The 22,638-nt window shown below is 38.3% G+C and overlaps 1 protein-coding gene across 3 annotated transcripts in view; it reads right to left on the minus strand.

The window, feature by feature from the left end:
- The window catches only part of DESI2 (desumoylating isopeptidase 2), a 43,422-nt gene that overhangs the window by 12,588 nt on the left and 8,196 nt on the right, over positions 1-22,638 (minus strand). For 2 of the 3 annotated variants that reach the window (XM_061382468.1, XM_061382469.1), the window contains exon 2: positions 2,275-2,347. In XM_061382468.1, the coding sequence (XP_061238452.1) occupies positions 2,275-2,347 (73 nt within the window). Of the gene's footprint in view, positions 1-2,274; positions 2,348-6,406; positions 6,871-22,638 lie in introns of those variants that run through there. The other variant, XM_061382467.1, reaches the window with a different exon arrangement.

Below are 22,638 nucleotides of genomic sequence, written 5' to 3' on the forward strand. Positions count from 1 at the left end.
CAAGGTTCTTGGGATTTATCTTTATCTTTGATTAAGAATGAAACATTAGGAAACCAGAAAAATGGAATTCCATCCCCCTCATTCAAGAAAAAATCAGCTGAAAAATGAATACACACAGCCCCTGACACACACCGCACAGCACATTTGTGAGAGAGAGACAGCAGCTTGGATCACATACAGTGAATGTACATCCAGACTGACAGACACAACTCTCAGCCAGAATGAAAACGAAGCATGGTTTCAAATCAGGAAGGAAATAAAGTTTCTGGCAACAATTATGGTATGAGATACTTTGATATTTAAATGGAAAACTGTAGTAGACTTAAAGAATTCTAAACAAATGCTTAAATTAATATTGTCACTCAAATTTATTAAATATAATCTTAAAAGGTTTTAGAACAAGGCATGGGAAAGAACAAGGCAATTCTAAGTTTACTTTTGATTCAGATCTTTCATAAGAAACAACAACAATGTAGAATAAGAAGGCATTTAATTCTGAAACATATAACTTTTTAATAACAGAACTTTATAAAACATTGTAGATAAGGTTAGATATCGAAAAATCATATTTTGATTTTTAATGTTCTCAATTATAGTAAAATTGTAGGCCCACTTATTTGTCTATTCAAGAAGCAATAATTCACTTTTAGGAATGTAGTTGGTTCTGGTTTTGCTCTTTTGAACCATGTTTCTAATTATTCCTAAGTCATTTTATGAATGGGAACAATGATTAGGCAGATAAAAGGATAATGGACTAGTATATGAGAATACTTGGGTTCAAGTCTTAGTTTTGTTAATTAGCAGTATGACTTTCTGCAGGTTTGCCCCATGCTACAATCTACCTCAGAGTAGCGTGGTCATGTGGTTCCAAAATCGATGGCACTTTAAAAACTGTAACATACCACTCAAATTCAGTTAAAAACGAACATTCCTGCAACTTTGGCAAAAGCCACATCAAACAGGGAGCAAGCCCATGGGCTACAATCGCACCTGTATCAATATACCAACCACTGGAACCTTCAACACAAACCCCTCTGCTTTCTGGTAGATGCAGTCTTTCAAGTAAAATGGAGCTTACATGGCAGATTTTTATAGCCAATATTTAATATGGTACACTGCACCTAGAAGCAGCTAATTTAGCATATAAAAGGGGACAGTAAAACACCACACTGACACATGTAGTCAATGAGCCTTTTCCTTGTATTAGCTAAGCTGGTACCACGGGGTCACAAAGAGCCAGACATGACTTAGCGACCAAACGACAAATGTAGTCTTCAGGGGTAACTGGGAAGAAACTGCAGTAGCATAATCTGAGAGGTCACAAAGACTGCCTGCTGCTGCTGCTAAGTCGCTTCAGTCGTGTCCGACTCTGTGCGATCCTACAGACGGCAGCCCACCAGGCTCCACTGTCCCTGGGATTCTGCAGGCAAGAATACTGGAGTGGGTTGCCAGTTCCTTCTCCTAGCTGAAGCAAATAAGAGCATTTCTGCTACAGGGTGAGCTTATGATTCAAACTAGTATATTATTACAACCTTGGTGAAATCAGCAACGTGATCTGTCTTATGAACAACATTCTACTTAAAACATGGTCAGGAGATTATCTTGTACCAAGAGAGAGAATTAGAACAAAGGAAAAAGCTGTTGAAACAGAGCTGCTTGGTTTGAGTGGTTCCAGCTACGTTTACCATAATGAATGGTAATAAAGAATAAAAAGGGCTCAAATAATGACAAAGGCCATCACTCTTAAGCAAAAAGCAACATGTATTCAAAGGCAGGATTTGCTCAGTAATATTTTTAAACTTTATAACTATACATTTGTAGGTCTACAAAAACAAGTTACAGAAATTCCCTCAGGAAATTGGTATTTCAAAACTGACGTTCCAGCACCAATCCTTTTCCAACCAAAATGATTATTTATATCATACTATCTTTTCAAAGTGCAAGGTTTCTCAGGAAGGTCAATATAGATTAAGGCAAAACTGTCATGGTATAACAATCTCAAAAGGAAAATATTTTTTAAGACACAGGATTTAGAATAAAAGATAACCAAATCAATGTACATGTCTGTAGTTTGAGTACTTTCTCCTCAAATACATTCAATTTTGGGCATTTTTCCAAAATACAGTATAAACAAATATGGTGAGATTTCCCCCTATTTCTACAATAAAGTATGGTACTTAAAAAAAAAGGGGGAAGAGCTACAGTCATGATTTTGCAACCCCTTTAAACGAGAAAAATCTTCAGAAAGTGTATTTAGACTGTGTGCACACATACCTCTGCCATATACTTCAATTCCTGAATGAAAAACTCCAATTCCGATGGAAGAGGTGTATTCGTTCATCCAGTACTAGAGGGGAAGAAAAGATTCAGTATATTTTTCATTTATAATTCAAATCCACGTATAGGAGGCTACTATTTCCTGAATCTTTTACTGAATATTTAGGCCTTTCTAACCCTATTCCTTGGTATTTTCCTTACAGCTCTGAAATTCCCATGATAAGGGCACATTCAGTCCTATCACTGTGCCTTTGACTGTTCCATCTAACATATGGAATGCCTTCCTGCGTCAAGATCAAAGTGAACGGAAAGTGACAGATGCCCAGTCATGTCTGACTCTTTGCAATCCCATGGACTGTAGCCTACCAGGCTCCTCTGTCCATGGATTTCCCAGGCAAGAATACTGGAGTGGGTTGATACTTCCTTCTCCAGGGGATCTTCCTGACCCAGGATCAAACCTGGGTCTGCTGCACTGTAGGAAGATTCTTTACTTCCCTTTACCAGGGAAGCTCAACAATCTCATTAGTAATCAGAAAAATGCTAGTTAAAACAATAAGCTACCATTTTTTTTTTTTGTCTGCTTGGCTGTGGGGCCTTAGTTATCCAACCAGGGATTGAACCCAGGCCCTCATCAGTGAGAGCACAGAGTCTAACCACTGGATGGCTAGGCAACTCCCTACCAGTATTTTTTTTTTTTTTTAAATCTATCAGACTGGCGAAGATACAAAACACTGCTAATACTTAGTGTTGGTAAGGATGTCAGAAGATACTGCACAAATGTGAATCAATGACAATTAATCAACCATTCCACCTCCTGGAAGGCAGTCTACAGAACTGCTTGAACATACGCAGAGACATGTCCTAGGATATTAACTTCAGTTATCTATAGCACTAAAAACTGGAAACAATCTAAATACCAGTAGGAGAATGGTTACATAAGTGATGGTAAATCCATATGATGAACTATCATACAGCTACTAAAAAGAATGAGTTACTATAAAAGGGCACTAAAAATATACCTAAGACACATAAAGTAAAGGCACCAGGTCATAATACATTACCTGTAGCAAGATCACATTTTTGTAAGTTAAATAAATAGGTCCTGTGTGTATGTTTACATGCTAAATATAAACCAAAACAAACAAAACTACCAATTACAACAATTACAAAAAAAGAATTGGTATTACAAAAATACCAATTACAACAAAAGAAAGTTTGAAACATTACAGATCAAACTGTTAACAGTTTGGGGGAGTGGAGACATATAGCATGGGGGTGTGAACACAAAGGTGTAAAGAGATATATTCACTTTTGACTCCATACACTTCAAGATTGTTTTTGCTCAATTTTATGAACTATGTATATTACTAACTTTTATAATTAGAAAAATGTTTACCCAAATCTATTTGTTCAGTGGTTTCCTGAGAGCCAACTTCTAGGACTTAAATTGTCTTTTCCAATTGAGAAATCTCATTGCTTACTCTGTACAACCAATAATTTGATCTACTATCTAACTTCCTTAACAATGGCACCTACAGGTTTTTGTTCTAGATGCAGACAGCTCCAATGTAAAGTTACCTTTTCTCTTTTTATGGTGTGAGCGCCTCTCTTTCAAAATAGAATATTTTTGAAAAAGAGATACATAATAGTTGTCTGCAATAATCAAAAGACTTTAAAACTCTTAGTAAATTGAACATTTATTTGCATTTAACATTTAATATCACTATTAATTTTAACAATTTATCTTTTGTTGACCTGTAAATAGCCTTCTCAAAGTGCTTTTATAATAGATTTCTATAATGGGAATCTAAACATTTTATTAAGAGAGAGAAAGGTTTTCATGACAAAACAAAAACAAAAACCCTGCACAATGACTTTTGGCCAGAAGAGTTAATACAGGTTTAGGATGGGAATGTACTTGTCAGAGTGGGGAATCCTAGATTCAGAAATCTTTTAGTCTCTGCTCTTTCACAGTTGAAAATAATCTCCTCTATAGCACTCTGTATGTTGCCTGGGTATATATACTATATATACTACTTTGGTCTGAAATTTCCCTGCATTCAAGACTTTACGTTCTAAATACAAAAGAATAAGTTTCGACACATTCTATAAATTGGAAAATCAATAAAATGAGAGAAGCTAAAAATGAGAGAGAAAACCCATCACCTGAAAATTTGGTCAGGCCTTTAAAGTTTACCATAAGAGATCTGACTACGTAAGGCTCTAAAGAACTGCTGAGACTGTAATGAAAAACGAACCTGACAGCTCTGCAGGCGGCAGTGTCACCTCCACATACAGAAAGCTGGACATCAGGCCAAGGGTTTCTGCTCAAGGTTATGGAAGCCTGCAAGTTTCTAGGAAGACGATTTCTTAACCCAGAGATATTTCTTTGAACAGTATTAAAAGCATACGTTAACCACTCTTAACATTGTTTCCCAAAGGCTCTGTCTCAATATTCTGTGCCAGGCAGGAATTAATACTGATGTTTAACAATGAGGGACTCAACAGTTCTTTGCATTTCAAGTATCTTCTATCCCTAGAAAGGGCCCCAAAGGTAAGAGTTATTTTCTGGGTTAAAGTAACTATTTACTAGTTACAGATCTATAACTAGATATTTCTACTGACCTTAAAAAAACAATTATAAAGAATACTATGAGTAACTGTACACTAACAAATTGGATAACTGAAATGAAGAGAATAAATTCCTGGGAAGACAGAGTACTGAGGCTGAATCAAGAAAAGATAGAAAATTTGAATAGATCTGTAATTAATGAGAATGAAGAAAAGATAATGAATTGGTCATTTTAAAGCTATCCTGAAAGAAAAGCCTACAACCAGGTGATTTGGTGCTAGTGGTAAAGAACCCGCCTGCCAATGCAGGAGATGCAAGAGATGTGGATTTGATCCCTGGATTGGGAAGATCCCCTGGAGGAGGGCATGGTAACCCACTCCAGTATTCTCGTCTGGAGAATCCCAGAAGAGCCTGGTGGGCTACAGCCCATCGGGTTGCAAAGAATCCAACACAACTGAAGCTACTGAGCATCCACACACCAAGTACTTACATAAAAACATTAATTCTTCACAAACTTATCAAAAGACAGAAGAAAAGGGAACATTCCCCAAGTCACTCTATGAGGCCAGCATTAATTGGGACACCAAAACCAGATAAAGACATCATAAGAAAACTACAGATCAATCTCCTATGAGTACAGATTCAAAAATCCTCAACAAAATAATAGCAAACGGAATTTGGCAACATGTAAAAAGGAACATACATCATGACCAAGTGATATTTATTCTAGGAACAGAAGATGAATTTAGTATCTCCCCAAATCAATTAATGTAATATACCACATCTCTAGAAGAAAGGACAAAGAATCCAATGCTTTCATGATCAAAACACTCAAACTAAGAATATAAGGATCCAGGATCAGGGATCAAACCTTTGTCTCCTCCACTGGCAGGCAGATTCTTTACCACTGAGCCACCTGCTTGTTGGTTATCTGTTTTAAACATAGCAGTGTGACATATCAATCCTAAACTTCCAATCTATTCCTCCACCTTTGCCCCCTGGTAACCATAAGTTCATTCTCTGTTTGTTTTGTAAATATATTTCATATTTTTTTTAGATTCTGTATATAATACATGTACACACACACACACATATATAATACTCTGTATATAATACAAGTGATACTTGTCTTTGTCTGACTTCACTCAGTATGATAATCTCCAGGTCCATCATGTTGCTGTAAATGGCATCTCATTCTTTTTTAATCACTGAATAATATTCCATTGTACATACGTAAAATGTTACAGCAGTTTTGGAAAAGTTCGGTGGTTCCTCAAATACATTAAGCCCAGAGTTACTACACTGCTGCTGCTTAGTTGCTCAGTTGTGTCCAGCTCTTTGTGACCCCATGGACTGTAGCCCACCGGGCTCTGTCCATGGGGATTCTCCAGGCAAGAATAATGGAAAGGGTTTCACTCCTGGGTTTATGCTCAAACACATGAAAACACATATAAAAAGTTGCCATCAATGTTCATAGCAGTATTATTTACTATAGGCCCGAAGTGGAAACAACCCCAACGTTCCTCAGCTAGTGAACAGATAAACAGTGTGGCATACCTTTATTACATTATTTCTCAACAAAAAGGAGAGAAGTTCCTGATGCATGCAGCAACTGAATGACTCTTGAAAACATTATGCCAGATGAAATAAGTCAATCACAGTGTATGATTCCATTTATATGAAATGCCTAAAATAGGTAAATTTATACAGACAGAAAATAGATTAGTGGCTACTTATGACTGGGAGGTGTGCAGAGAAATCGGGAGTGATCGCTAATGGGTATGGGATTTCTTTCTGAGATGATGAAAAATGACTAATATTGAACGGGATGATAGCTGTACAATTCTGTGAACGCCCGAAAATCCACTGAATTGTACACAAAGGGCAAACTGAATGATAAGTGAACTATGTCTCAATAAAACTGTCTAAAAAATGCTGCTGCTAAGTCGCTTCAGTCGTGTCCAACTCTGTGTGACCCCATAGACCCCCCAGACTACCAGGCTCCCCCGTCCCTGGGATTCTCCAGGCAAGAACACTGGAGTGGGTTGCCATTGCCTTCTCCAATGCATGAAAGTGGAAAGTAAAAGTGAAGTTGCTCAGTCGTGTCCGACTCTTGGTGACCCCATGGACTGCAGCCTACCAGGTTCCTCCATCCATGGGATTTTCCAGGCAAGAGTACTGGAATGGGGTGCCTGCTAGGAATAGAAGTAAAAGATCTACTAACTTGTACCAAATGGTAAAGAGTAAACAATTTCCACAGTTGGCAAACATAAACAAAAACTCTTCTATAAATATCATGAATCCTCCAAGGACAAAATTTTGTTCAGACAGAATACATACTTTGTTCCTTTAAAAAAGTGTAATTTGGCATTATAACAAAGTTTCCTCTCTGTTAGCAAAGTGAGAACCAAGAAATTCTTGGACAAAAAAGTTTCCATTTTCCTGTCCTTCTTCTATGAAATAATCCAAAATATAAACTTTAGTAAAAGAGAAATAAAATATACATATTATAAGTATGGGACTTGATGCCCACACCCCCCAAAGTGAAAAGACTATTAGCTACCTTAAAGCATTTCTAATGAAAAACTCAAAAGATGGTCCGATTAGTTCTTGAACTCTTGTTGTCTGGTCATTAAGTCATGTCTGATTCTTTGCAATCCCATGGACTGTAGCCTGCCAGACCCCTTTCCTAGTCAAAAACCTTTAACCAGGTTATTCCTCAAATTACAGATTGCCTTCCTAATTTCAGACAGCTGCCTTCAAAAACATGTGAAAAACAGACTATAAACAAAAAACATATCAAGAACAGGAAAAAACTGGCAAGTCCCTGGCAGTCTATTGGTTAGGACTTTTTGCTTTCACTGCTGAGGGCACAGGTTCAATCCCTGGTCAGGGAACTGATATCCCACAAGCTGCATGGCATGCCTCCCAAAAACAGAAAACAAAAAAATAAAACCCCAAACTCTAAATATATATATATATGTATTTTGGTCAGTCACCTCTCATCTATGAACAGCAGCACATTACTGAAGAAATTAATTAAGTAAATTCGATCTTTCTCCTTGGTGTGATTTAAAAAATTTTTTTTCTGAATGGACTCCAAAGAAAAAGAGGGTAAAAATTCCACAGAGAGTCCGTCAGAGTGAGAAATGCTCTCCAAATGTTCCTGTTTCTGTTAGGGCTTCCTTGCTCTATTATTAGAGAACACGCCTGGAAGGCTTATTACTCTTTAAAAACTGGGCAGGCTGCCTGCAGGAGACGAGCGTTTAATTCAAGGTCAGCAAACCTTATCGAGTCCTTCTGCCTCAAAGTCCTGCCAAGGCTATGCAGACAATATGGAGGATGCCTATTTTAAGTGGAGATGCATGATATAACTGTAAACAAACAAAACACACATAGCGGTCTCTCGGTATCTGCAAGGGACTGGTTCCAGAACCGCCCCCCGACCCCCCAGACTCCCCAGTCCGAGATGCTCTAGACCCTTATTTGAAATGGCATGGTAAAGGCATCTGTGGATACGGAGAGCTGACTGTATTTGAGGACTTAATCTTTTACTGAATGATTTTAGTTGTGAAACTCCCCCTAAAATGACTAGCTGTGGCGACTTACTCATGTTGAGTAATATTATTGTCTCACAGTTTAAGATTTTTAATAGCAGTGTTTCTCGATGCTCCTCTAACTTGATTTCCACCCTTTGTCTTTAAAAAATTATTTACGTACCACTGCTGAAACATTTCACACGGTATCTGTGGAATAAACATCTTCTCACAAAGCTCAACAGAGCTTCTCAAATTCACTATGTGGAAATTCATGCTTTTGTAGAACCATAAAACATTGATATTTTCCAACAGAAGATGTATTATAAATATGCAACATGAAATCACAGCCAAGAACATGTATCCATGAAAAACAAACAAACAAACCAAGCTGCTGAATTAGACATGACTGGATGTTAGCAAGATTTTTGTTAATTTCTGTTGGATATGTCTTCATTGATTTTGTTGTCTAAGTAGCAGCAGATGCCAAAAGTTTTAAACTTACATACTTGGGGAAAGAGGACAATTTTATTTAAAGGCTTAGCTTTTTATTTGAATTGGGAAAAGACCACTTTTATTTCTAGAGTTGGGTCCAAGTCTGAGAGTATAACCAGTATTCAGAGACTAGTTGAATACGCTGCTCTGAGACAACTGCAGAAGCTGGGATGAAGAGGTTTACACATAATGACACTGGGCCAGCCCTGCAGAGAAAGTTTACCACGCAGGGCATGTGAGGGCGGAGCGACACGGAACACTGGGGGTGAGCCACCAAAGGAAGCTTTATGTTCAAGTTTACCCAACGCTGACAACCACATAATCCCTGAGGGATTATATGAAGATCAGATGCTTTCATTTGAAAGTTGGTTTACAATGTGATTCTTCTCAAACTCTTCCCAATATACCAAAGGAAAACAATAAATGAGCCAGCTGCTACCACAAAACAGTCTCTCTCAAACCATGAAACAACAGCAGAGTTACCACAACATGTCCATGTCAACCATCTCCTAAGCTATTTGGTCAGCTTCATCTAACACTATTGTTCCCTTAGGATCCAACAGGAAAGCTCACAACATCTCTGTGTTCCAGTTTGGATCACAAGAATATTGTTTCTATCATCTTAGAATTTACTTCAGAGTTTACTGCTTGGATAGAAAAAGGCTGATCCAAGCATTTCAATGAACAATGTGGACGCATTTGAACTATAGTGGAAAGACACTGGGCTGAGTGTGAGGAGATGGGGGTTCTTTGCCTTGGTTTCTTCACAGATATTTGGTAACTTTTTAAAAATTTAATTTTTATTTTATATTGGAGTATAGTTGATTAACAATGATGGGTTAGTTACAGGTGTACTGCAAAGTGATTCAGTTATACCCATATAAGTATTTATTCTTTTTCAAATTATTTTCCCACTTAGGTTATTTTACACAATACTGAGTTCCCTATGGTACACAGTAGGTCTGTGTTGGCTATCTATTTTAAATAGAGTGTATATGTTAATCCCAAACTCCCAATCTATCCCTCCCTGACCCTGACATCTGATAACTTGTAAAGGTTCCCAATGACTCAAAAAGAGACACTGATTCCAATTCACACCCTTGGTTCAAATTCTCACTTCACTATCTACTACTTGTGTGACCTGGGGAAAGATACCTATCCTCTCTGTCCTTATTTACAAAATGGGGATAATGAACAGAGTCTTCCACAGAGGACTACTACGAGAATGAAATACATTAGTATGTATAAAGTACTTAGCAGAGTGCTTGACCTACAGCAAACATCAAGCGTTAGTCGTAGCAAACACATATTGGTAGGATTCTTCCCTCATACTCTGTTCTACAGACTGATAAAGGGCTGGATGCACATGTAAATAGCAGACTGGTTCTGGCTATCTGTTAATTCTCAGAACCTTCAAGATTTGGGAGTTATGCCACATTACCAAGAGCAGTGACTCACTAAACTGGATGGCAAACAATGGCAGAGTTAATTCGACTCTGCTTTAAGATGCCTATAAGCAATGATTTATCTTCTTGAGAAGTACGGATCTGAGTAAAAGGTCTCTGTAAGGCAGTGGTTTTATGGGGTTCTTATATTTTCAAGAAGGACATGAGCAGAGGACTGGAGAACTAATCTCACTTTGGTGTTAGGACCTTACAGCCTTGAACATCTTAAGTCCACAGAGATGGCAAGTAAACGAGAAGAGGGCCAAGGAAGGACTACTAGAACATGCTTAACCCCCTCTGATGCCTGCCAGTGTCACTGAGGGTTAGAAGGCTTATCAAAATATTCCAGAGTATTAACATAAAAAGAGGAAACAATTCACAGAAAAATCATCATCTTGAAATATATGGGAAAGCAATGAATACATAAATAACTGCAGCTACTTTTGAACTCAATCTTGCTTCAATGCAAAAAATTGGCCTAAATATTTCCACTTATTATTTCTAAAGCATTATTTACACAACTGAACTGACTGTACTATATTACAGTCATATGTTAAAATGGTAAGTTCTTCTGATAGAGAACTTTCATTAAACTTCATTTTAGTCAGTGATTTGTTTTATCAACTTAATAAAATGTTATGCTTCCTGCTTGAAAGCAACAACTATGATAAATGCTATCTCCCTAGTCTGGAACTTAAAACATTTAATATAATCACTTAGAATCTGGGTCTGATTTCCTTAAAAGGCATATTAAATGATATAAGTATAAAGTATGACTGTTTCCCCTAAAAACTAGAATCAGTGTTCGTGGCATTAAAAGTAATTGACTTTATTCCCCCCAAAAGGTGTTTAGGACAAGATATTTCAATTACTGAGTTAAAAATCCAAAATAAACTGTGACAAGTAGAGACTCGGGTAATTATTATAGTGCCTTCTCATATAAAAGTGTCCTTGATGTTCACACTGTTAAACTACCTTATGAGGTCTTTTTGGTACCAATGGATATATTCTAAGATAATCTTACCACAAATGCTACTTAACAGTAAATCATATTTAAATGCTTTCTATGGTGCTTTAACAACAGGCTGGTCATAAACCAGAGACAATAAAATTGCACCAAATGAACTGAGATTTTCCAGTATTTTTTTAGATGAAATCATGAATACCCATCTATGTCTGTTAATTTACTTTATATTATAAGAATTATATGGTATAGATGCTATTTTATTACTAAGAAAATGTCCAATCTCTTCACTACCAGAAAATATTATCTGATGAGCACATGGCTGACTTTCTCTGTCTTAGGGGAAAAAAAAAATTATCTACATATCAAAAACATTTTCAAAATTACGTATAAATTGTTGATAACAGTAATTAAGGTATGAAGCCTCATCTTTTGGAGTATGTAATAGCTCCTGATTATGAAAGATTTGTCAGTAATCTTTTAGTTCATAGTGTTTTACTCTCAAGTCTCAGTTCTGATGATAAAATTTAAAGTTAGCCCAAGACTGACAGTGTAGCCAAAATGAACACATGCACAAAAGCTACGGCCAAACCTCCTTGTTTGCTGGGACAGTCTCAGTTTACGTTTGCTTCAATATAACTATCTGGACTGCACCTTCCTGATAAAACCTGAAGTTAGCCTCAGACTGGCCTTCTTAGGGACTGTACTGAGTCTTAAACGCTCCTAAGTACTGTCCTGATGGCATGAGTGTGAATATGCCTGACATGATATACTGGCATGATAATATATTTATACTGACATGATAATCTAATAAGCAAAGAAAATGTGGTGACATGTATTTTAGACAGGGCTGAAGCTTCCTCCTCTTTATCGATTAGGCAAACTAATTCTCAAAAACAAATTACTATGTTTACCAAAAGATCCAATTTCTAAAACCCACAACAAGCTAGATATAAGATGACTCTGAATTAAGTTATTTAAAGGAGAATAGATTTTTAAAAGTCAAATCAACAGTGAACCAAATGCGCCATGAATATTTTCAAGACTAAACCTACGTTATATGATCCACAGTTTGACTCTACTAGCAGATGGGACAGGGTACTACCAGTTCTTGGTCCTGAACCACAACTATATCGGAAAACCAAGTTCTTGGCAAATCTCTCCTAGCAAGCACTTAATTTAGTTGTGTGAAATATTTTGGTAAAACATTGAAACTCCTTGTAAGGAGCCTATTTGTATTTGACTATCCTCCTGGATTGGGTTCTAAAACTGCATGAGATCTGAGACAAAGCCTTACTTAATTCTGTACCCTCCATGTTGCTTAGTGTATTGTATTATACTTAGATCATTCAAATTCTTGATCAGCTGAAATGTAGCAAGGAATATGTAATCCTTTTTCCTTTGTTCTGTCCTTAAATGTGACTCATGGGGAAAAGCATGGGAAAAAGCAATGGAATTCCAAAAACCCCCATCTGTTTCTGCTTCATTGACTATGTTAAAGCCTTTGACTGTGTGGATCACAACTATGGAAAATTCTTAAAGAAACAGGAATAACAGACCACCTTACCTGCCTCCTGAGAAACCTGTATGCAGGTCAAGAAGCAACTGGACAGGTCAAGTTAGAACCGGACTTGAAATAGACTGGTTCCAAATTGGGAAGGAGTACATCAAGACTGGTTATTGTCACCCTTCTTCTTTACCTTCTATGCAGAGTACATCATGTGAAATGCCAGGCTGGATGAAGCACAAACTGGAGTCAAGATTGCCGGGAGAAACATCAATAACCTCAGATACACAGATGACACCACCTTTATGGCAGAAAGCAAAGGACTAAAGAGCCTTGTGATAAAAGTGTAAGAGGAGAGTGAAACAGTGGCTTAAAACTCCAAACTCAACATTCATAAAAAGAAGATCATGTTATACAGTTCTATCACTTCATGGCAAATAGATGGGGGAAAAAATGGAAATAGTGACAGACTTTATTTTCTTGGGCTCCAAAATCACTCCAGATGGTGACTGCAGTCATGAAATTAAAAGATGCGTGTTCCTTGGAAGAAAAGCTATGACAAGCCTAGACAGCATATTAAAAAGCAGAGGCATCACTTTGCCGATAAAGGTCCATATAGTCAAAACTATGATTTTTCCAGTAGTCATGTATGGATGTGAGAGTAGGACCATTAAGAATGCTTAGTGCCAAAGAATTGATGCTTTTAAATTGTGGTGTTGGAAAAGATTCTTGAGAATTCCTTAGCAAGGAGGTCAAACCAGTCAATCCTAAAGGAAATCAGTCCTGAATATTCATTGGAAGGACTGATGTTGAAGTTGAAGCTCCAATACTTTGGCCACCTGATGCAAAGAGCCAACTGATTAGAAAAGACCCTGATGCAGGGAAAGATTGAGGGCAAGAGGAGAAGGGGACGACAGAGGATGAGATGGTTGGATGGCCTCACTGACCCAATGGACATGGGTTTGAGCAAACTCAGGAGATAGTGAAAGACAGGGAAGCCTGGTGTGCTGCAGTTTATGGGATTGCAGAGTTGGACACTACTTATCGACTGAACAACAACATGGGAAGAGGATCGCCACTCTTACTCATTCAAGACATATTTATTGAACACCTACGACACATTAGAACTAGCAATACAGACTCAAACATAAGCAAGTTTCTGTTCTCTTGGAGATTGCATTCTTGAAAAGTTATCTTTTAAACTGAAGGTGTAAAACTCATTAAAAAATCCTGAGATCACTTCAGTGGGCTGTGCTAGTATTATTTTAACTCAATGAAACATAATGTGGGCTTCTCAGGTGGTGCCAGTTGTAAAGAACCCACCTACCAATGCAGGAAACACAAGAGACTTGGGTTCAATCCCTGGGTTGGGAAGATCCCCTGGAGGAGGGCATGGCAACCCACTTCACTATTCTTGCCTGGAGAATCCCACAGACAGAGGAGCCTGGTGAGCTACAGTCCGTAGGGCTGCAAAGATTTGGACTTGACTGAAGTGACTTAACGCACAAAGCATAGTGGAATAGAACTTTTCAGAGGATATCACATACACACCGAAGTGTTTCCTAAATATCTGGTTTCAGTTACATGTGAGTTTAATAAGTATTATATAAAATGTATATCTTAGTTGAAAGTGAAAGTTGCTCAGTTGTGTTTGACTCTTTGTGACCCCATGGACTATACAGTCCATGGAATTCTCCAGGTCAGATTACTGGAGTGGGTAGCCATTCCCTTCTCCAGGGGATCTTCCCAACCCAGGGATTGAACCCAGGTCTCCTGCACTGCGGGTGGATTCTTTACCAGCTGAGCCAGAAGGGAAGCCCAGGATAAAATTGAGAAATGATTCTAGACGGTTCCCCTAAATTGCATCTCAGTTTAAATCTTATTTAAAACTTTTACTTACCTGCAAAGCTATAAATAAAGTTAGACAACTTTGACTAATAAAATGTATGTGTCAGGGACTCTGCTAGACACCAGAGATCTAAGGATGATCAAATCACAGTCCCTGTCCATAAAGAACTCATTAAGAATGTAAACAATCAATCACAATTTGATAATTGTTAAAACCAACATGTGTATATATCATAAGTAACTCATTTTTTGGATGTCACTCTAACACATCCTTTCACTTACTTGGTCTTTCATAATAGTCCACACAAAATATGTAAATCACTTTTGGGATATTCAAGCAAGTAATCTGCACCCAAGGCCACATAATAAGTGGCTAAGTCGTACATAGAGCCCGGGTTTCTTAGCCTTCATCTACTGCTTTTTTAAATCACACGACTACTTCCTAATAGATAGTCTCATGTGGCTTTGATTTTCTTTACATAGTCTTGCAGTGTCCTGAACAACTTCAGAATAAGATGGAAATCATTAATATTAGTTTATCGTTTTTTTGAATAAGATGGAAATCATTAATATTAGTTTATCGTTTTTTTAAGTGTGAAATTTTGGTGACCTATCACGTACCATCACAAGTAAAAACAGCCATCATTACTCTTTGCCTAAAAGCTGCATGACATGCCCATCTTACATAGTTTAGCAATGTAGAGACCTCCTACCCTGTGAACTATAACTAACCTTCAAATGTGAAGGAGAGGGAAAGTCTACAAGATGTGTTCCTTTTAGAAACTAGAAACTTCCACGGTACTTCAACCAGACAACTCTTTTAATACTATTCAGCAGATTGCAATACACACAACAGATTATAACTGAGGACTGCTGGAGACAATGAACATGTTAACCTTATCTGGTGGTTCATTTAACTCAGTGCTGGACAGTGAGTTAGAAATTACAATAATGCTATGGTATACAAACCAATCTCAAGCTAAACTGTTTTAGTTTCCATAAATACTTCAAGACTTATAAATTACTTCCATTAAGTTCATGTGGCAGAAAGGCTGAAGACTAGCTGTCAACTCTAACACCCAAGGGGATAAAAAAGGCTACACAATTAACCCCAATTTTATATATTTAGTATGACAGAGATCTTGGAGACGATGTCAAATGTACAACAGCCCACTTGAATAAGATCTAAATTATTAATTTTTTATACAATTTTACAAGTTGGTTTTCCATTTACAGTTGTTATAAAATATTGACTATATTCTCCATGTTATACAATTATATCCTTGAGCCTGTCTTACACCCAGTAGTTCGTACCCACTCCCCTACCTCTCTATTGCTCGACCCCTTCCTGACGGGTAGCCACTAGTTTGTTCTCTGCATCTACCACAACCTGCTTTTAATGCTTCGACTGGGGTAGCACTTTGCTCTGTGGACTAACTCTCCTTCAGATAAAGTGAAGAAATCCCGAAAATCAAGCTGTTAGGTGTTGCAACTACTGAAAGTATACAAATGGAAGCTCACTTAGCTTTTACAATCCTGCAAATAACAACACAAGCAATAACAACAGCTAACACTTTCTAGTGCTGATCATGTGCCAGGTATCATTCTATGCATCTTATATAAACTGACTCATATGATCCTTATAAAACCCTATGAGCCAAGTACAGTACTACTCCCGTTTTATTTATTTTTTGACCATTTGGCATGTGGAATCTTAGTGCCTTTACAAGGGATGGAACCGGCATCCTCTGTATTGGAATCATGGAGTCTTAACCACTGAATGGCCAGGGAAATCCTACTCCCATTTTAGAAAGAAACACTAGCACAGAGAAGTTAAGTAATTTCCCCAAAGTCACACAGCTGAAAAGCAGGATGTAAAATACAAATCCATGCAACCTGATGCCAAGGCTAAACCACAAAGACAAAGAACTATTAACACATTTCACTACTTTCAGTAACAGATTGCAGGCATGACCAAGGAGAAGGCAGGCCTGCCCCAGCCTTCTTTCTCATACTGATACTCTTGTTCTGAACCATTGTGGATGCTCTGTGACTCTCACTTGCCACCCAACTGGCCAGGGAGACCTGTCAAGACACCTGAGCAATGCAGAACCCTGCATGCATACTTCTCCATCCTGCAAGCAGCAGCCACGAACAAGATGACACAGTGGAGGAAGAAACTGTTTCAGAATGACAGGTCCTAGGGGAACCTCAGGTTAAGTCCAAGAAACCTTTTTAAAGTACTGTAATTACTATGTACCAAGCTCTGGGAATAAAAAGAAGAGTAACACACGGTCTCTACCCTCAAGTTCACTGCAGAATGAATAACTTAGAAAATGCAAAAAACTGCTTTTTTTTTTTGGTTGACCATGTCACGCAGCATTTAGGATCTCAGGTTCCAGACCAGGGATTGAACCCATGCCCCCTGCAATGGAACGAGAACTATCAACCACTGGACCGCCAGGGAAGCCCTGCTGCATTACTGCTTTGATACCCACAGATAGGAGAGCAGGTCAGAATGAATGTGAACTGAAACATCATAGCTCTTGCTTGCTTCGTTATTTGTTAGCCTCTTAAAAGTGATAAATTACTTTGGAAGCTGATTTAAAATGACATAACCCCCCAGGCTGAGAGCACGATGGGAACATCATGGTACAATATGGTGGACAGTTAACAGAGACAATATTGAAGTATCTCACTAGTTCTCCTTGATTCAAATGGCTAAGAGCTGGAAAATATTACAGCATATTCGTATGCTGACTGGAATGAAAGTAGGTAAAAAAAAAAAACCGAAGAGACAGAACAGAAGACAATTCTGACAGCAAAGTCCTTTCATAGAAGAGCATGGGTTTCAGCACACAGTGGAAGGTTTGACCTCAGACAGGGACATGGGCAATTCAGTCCCATTCCATGTAATAGGAGGGAGATGAACAGTGGTAGTGGAAGGATGAGAACATTCTCTTCAATTTTTTTTTTTAATTTAAATGAAATAAGCAGTGAAGTCATCAGCTGAGAGTAAAGAAGGTGGAAAGAGCATGAAATACTGCAATTGTCTTGGAGAGTGGGTAAGTCAGTTGACCAGAGAAATAAGGAAATGTTGCCAAATGGCATTTAGGGTCCTCCTGGGGTTTGTGGTCATGATTTTCAAGTGAGATTAGTCTGTATGGTTGTACATTTTTCTCTAGCTGCATTTGGCTGCTGAGGTGTTGAGTAGATAGACAGTTCAATTTAACTACAGCAGCTAGACAAGTATGACAGAGAGAATGATTAAAATGGTAGACTACAAAATCTAACTTGGATGGGGTGGTGGGAGTAAGGAAGTGATTATTAAGAAACTGACTCATGTAATTGTGGGGGATGGCAAGCGTGAAACCTGCAGGACAGGACGGCAGGCTAGAGAGGTGGGAAGAAGTGATGTTACAGCCGTCTGACGCAGAACTCCTTCTTTAAAGGATCTTGGTCTTCTTTCTTAACGTCTTCAACTGATTGGATGAAGCCCACCCACATTATGGAGGATAATCTGTTTTACTCAAAGTCTACTGATTTAAATATTTACCAAATCTAGAAAATATTTTCACAGCAACACCTAGACTGTTGCTTGACTGAAAACTGGGCTCTATATATCCAGTTGACACAATAAAACCAACCATTTACAAAATCATTTACAGAAAAGGATGAGGATGTAGGGGATGTTTAAAAATCACTACCCATTCACGGGTTCCGAAGAGCATAGTGAAACTTAGTTTATTGATGTGTGTACGATTAGGACAAATAAAGAGAAATATAGCACTTTCCATGGATGAGGGGTGCCATATGGTGGTTAATGGCACAGATTTTAGTGTCAGAGCTCTTGATTCAAAACTGCTCCATCCACGTGTACCCCAGCGTTCATCGCAGCACTGTTTACAATAGCTAGGACATGGAAGCAACCTAGATGTCCACCGGTGGATGAATGGGTAAGAAAGTTGTGGTACATATACACAGTGGAATATTACTCAGCTATTAAAAAGAACACATTTGAGTCAGTTCTAATGAGGTGGATGAAACTGGAGCCTATTATACAGAGTGAAGTAAGTCAGAAAGAAAAATACCAATATAGTATATTAATGCATATATATGGAATTTAGATGGAGAAGGCAATGGCAACCCACTCCAGTACTCTTGCCTGGAAAATCCCATGGACGGAGGAGCCTGGTAGGCTGCAGTCCATGGGGTCGCACAGAGTCGGACACAACTGAAGTGACTTAGCATGGAATTTAGAAAGACGGTAACAACGACCCTATATGCAAGACAGCAAAAGAGACATGGATATAAAGAACAGACTTTTGGACTCTGTGGGAGAAGGCGAGGGTGGGATTATTTGAGAGAATAGCACTGAAACATGTATATTACCATATGTGAAATAGATGACCAATCCAAGTTCAATGCATGAAACAGGGCACTCAAAGCGGGTGCACTGGGACAACCCTGAGGGATGGGATGGGGAGGGAGGTGGGAGAGGGTTTTGGGGTGGGGGACACATGAACACCCATGGCTGATTCATGTCAATATATGGCAAAAACCACCACAATACTGTAATTAGCCTCCAATTAAAATAATTTAAAAAAGCCCTGCTCTACCACTTAAGGCATGAGTCTGAGCAGGCTCTTCAACTAAGCCTGCTTCACCAAAAGGGATACAAGAGAATGGTTTATTACAATGGTTGGCATACAGAAAACACACAAAACTGTTAGCTCTTATTATTACAGGAAAAGACTCAATATTGTAAATCTATCTATTCTCCCCCAAGATTATTCACAAATTTAGTGTCATTATATTTCAATTTTCAATGAATTTTTTTATAAACGGAGTTTAAATTGTTTGAAAAATAGGTATGTGGAGGAAAAAAGAGACTTCTGAAGGAGAATATGAGAAACTCATCACCAGTCATCAAAACACAGTAGAATACTACAATTAAACACCTGTAATGGTGCAGGAAGAGGTAACTAAATAAATGAATAGTACAGAAGGTCAAGAAACAGACTTATATAGAATGATAATTTAAGATAGGATAAATGTACCATGCACCTCCGATGAACGTGGGGATTCCCAGATCGTTCATTAATTAGCACTGGCTTTTCACTTGGGAGTAGAAGTATAAACTCCTTCTGTAATTTTAGGCTAGTGGAAGCCTTTTTAGGGATGACATGAGGCTGAAATGTTATGAAACTTTAAACAGTTTTATGGGCTACGGGGTATATAGCTAAGGAACTGAAAGCAGAGACCTGGAACTGATACTTGTATAGCCAGGGTCACAGCAGCGTTATTTCCAATAGCTAAAAAGTGAAAGCAAACAACGTCAATCGACAGATAAACACACAAAGTGTGGACTATTATTCAGCCTTGAGAAGGAAAAAACTGACACGTGCTCAACAGGGATGAACCCTGAGAACAAGACGCAGAGAGAAATAGGTCAGTTACAAAAAGACAAACACTGCACGATTCTACTTGTATGAGGTGTCTATTCATAGACAAAGAAAGCAGAACGGTGATAACCAGGGACTGAGGGGAAGGGGAAGTGGGAAATGGTTGTTTAATGGGTATAATCTCACTTTTGAAAGATGACAAAAAGCTCTGGAGACTGGTTGCACAACCATGTGAATGTACATTGAACTACACAGCTAAAAATGATCAAGACAATAAATTTCGTGTATATTTCAATAAAATTAAAGAGACAAAAAAAGTTTGGAATTTTTTCAGAGCCTTACAAAGTAGTCCTAGAAAAGAAAATGAGTAGTAGCCACAAAAACTTTGGAATGATAATAAACGGAAACTGGCCCAGCCATATACTAAATATATTGTAAAATTATATTAATTAAAATAGTGTAGTAATGAGACTAATCAATTCTGTATGGGCAAGAATTCAATATTATGATAAGGATGACATCACAATTTGGTGAGGAGAGACTTTTATTTCAAATAATGTGGGGTCAACTAGTTAATTTTTGAGTTTTCATTTCATGGGTAAGGGACTATCACAGTCAAATACTAAAATACATTCCAGATAAATAGAAATGAAACTGTTTTACACATATCTTGTTTCCCTTTACTATTGCTCTGCCTTTCTCATAGTTTAATACTCTGAATATTCATTGGGCTGATGCTGAAATTGAAGCTCCAATACTTTGGCCACCTGATGCGAACAGCAGACTCAGTGGAAAAGATGGTGATGCTGGGAAAGACTGAAGGCAAAAGGAGAAGAGGGAGGCAGAGGATGAGACGGTTAGATAGCATCCTCAATTCAACGAACATGAATTTGAGCAAACTCTGGGAGACAGTGAAGGGCAGGGAAGCCTGGTGTGCTGCAGTGCATGGGGTGTTAGAGTCAAACCACTTAACAACTGAACAACAATAATAATATTATTCTGGCAGTCTTCTCTTTATATTCTAATAAAATATCTAATATCACCCAACTGGGTAATATATGAACAATAATAGTGCTTTGGAATTTAAATATCTTACAGAAAATCTTGACAGTCAACAAATGGAAAGTATAACTTGTCTTAAGAAAAATCTGTTTAACAAAAGAATTCACCTAAAATAGTAGGCTCTAAATTTAGTTTCACTAAACTCTGTTTTGTTAACTTTATCCCTCATCACGTGACCTTGGGACTGATATGCACTGCACCACTGTAGTCTGAAGGGTCTGCAGTCATTAACACGCTTGGACCCTTAATATCTGAGTACCTGTCAATCAAAAAAGCTTCCATACTTTTCGAATACGTTTGACTCTTTAACAACATGGGAACGCCTGAAATGTAGACTTTATTTTCCCCAATAACTATAGTCGGCCTTTGAATCCAGTTTCTGCATCTGTGCACAAGGAGGGCCAACTATGCGATTTGAGCATCTGCAGATTTTGGTATCTGGGGTGGGGCCTGGAACCAATTCCCCGAAGGGTACTGGGGGATGACTGAACATCAGATTTTCCATTTTAAGTTACTAGGTTAGCATTTATTCCATGGCAAGTCAAAGGACTGCTGAAAGGGAACACTGAACATTTTGGGGTTTACAAAATGTCTTTCACAGATGGTGTGGTAGGCAGAATGACTTCTTAAGATGTCTAGATCCTGGTCTACAGAACCTGTGAATATGCTATATTACATGGCAAAGGGACTTTCAGAAGTAAAGTTATAGACTGCAAGATAGATATTCCCCTGGAATACCCTCGTGGGTCTCATCTAGCTGGGTCTCCAGCATTGCAGGCAGATTCTTTATTATCTGACCCACCAGGGAAGCCCTCAAGATACATATTCCCCTGGAATATCCTCGTGGGTCTCATCTATTTATAAAACCCCACAAAAGCAGAGAACTTCCTCTGGATGGATGTGGAATCGATGTGGCAGAAGGGGAGGCCAGAGCTATCTAAAGTGTGACAAGGACTCAATGCATTATTGCCGGTCTGAAGATGAAGGATGCAGGTGAGGAATGCAAGAGGCTTTAAGCATCTGAGAGGGGCCTGGCTGACACAACAGCAAGGAATGGGACCTCAGCCCTACAACTGCAGGTAACTGAATTTTCCTAACACTCTAACAGGCTCTGCAGCAGATTTGTCCCTGCAGCCTAGGCCGGCTGACGACCTGCTTCCAAACCTGTGAGACCCAGAGGAGAGGAACCAGCCTAGTCCACCCGAACATCTGACCTACGCAAGTGTGAGAGAATAAATCTGCACTGTCATAAACCACTAAGTTTGGGGCAATTTGTTATTGTGGGAATATAAAACAAACATATGGAGGCACTGGATTCTTTTACATACTAAACCACCCTCCGCCCCCCAAAAAAAGGAGGAAAAAAGAAGAGCAGATACTGTTAGGGATAATGTAAGAGGGCAGATTTATGACTGTCCTTTTTTTTTTTTTTTTTAAAGCTAGACCGGTGGGTCACTGTTTTTAGAACAAGTGGTAGGAGAGTCACTGGTCCAAGAAGCATACTTGGTACAAGAAAATTTAGTCCAG

This window comes from Bos javanicus, chromosome 16 (genome assembly GCF_032452875.1).
Source record: "Bos javanicus breed banteng chromosome 16, ARS-OSU_banteng_1.0, whole genome shotgun sequence".
NCBI classification, from domain to species: Eukaryota; Metazoa; Chordata; class Mammalia; order Artiodactyla; family Bovidae; genus Bos; species Bos javanicus.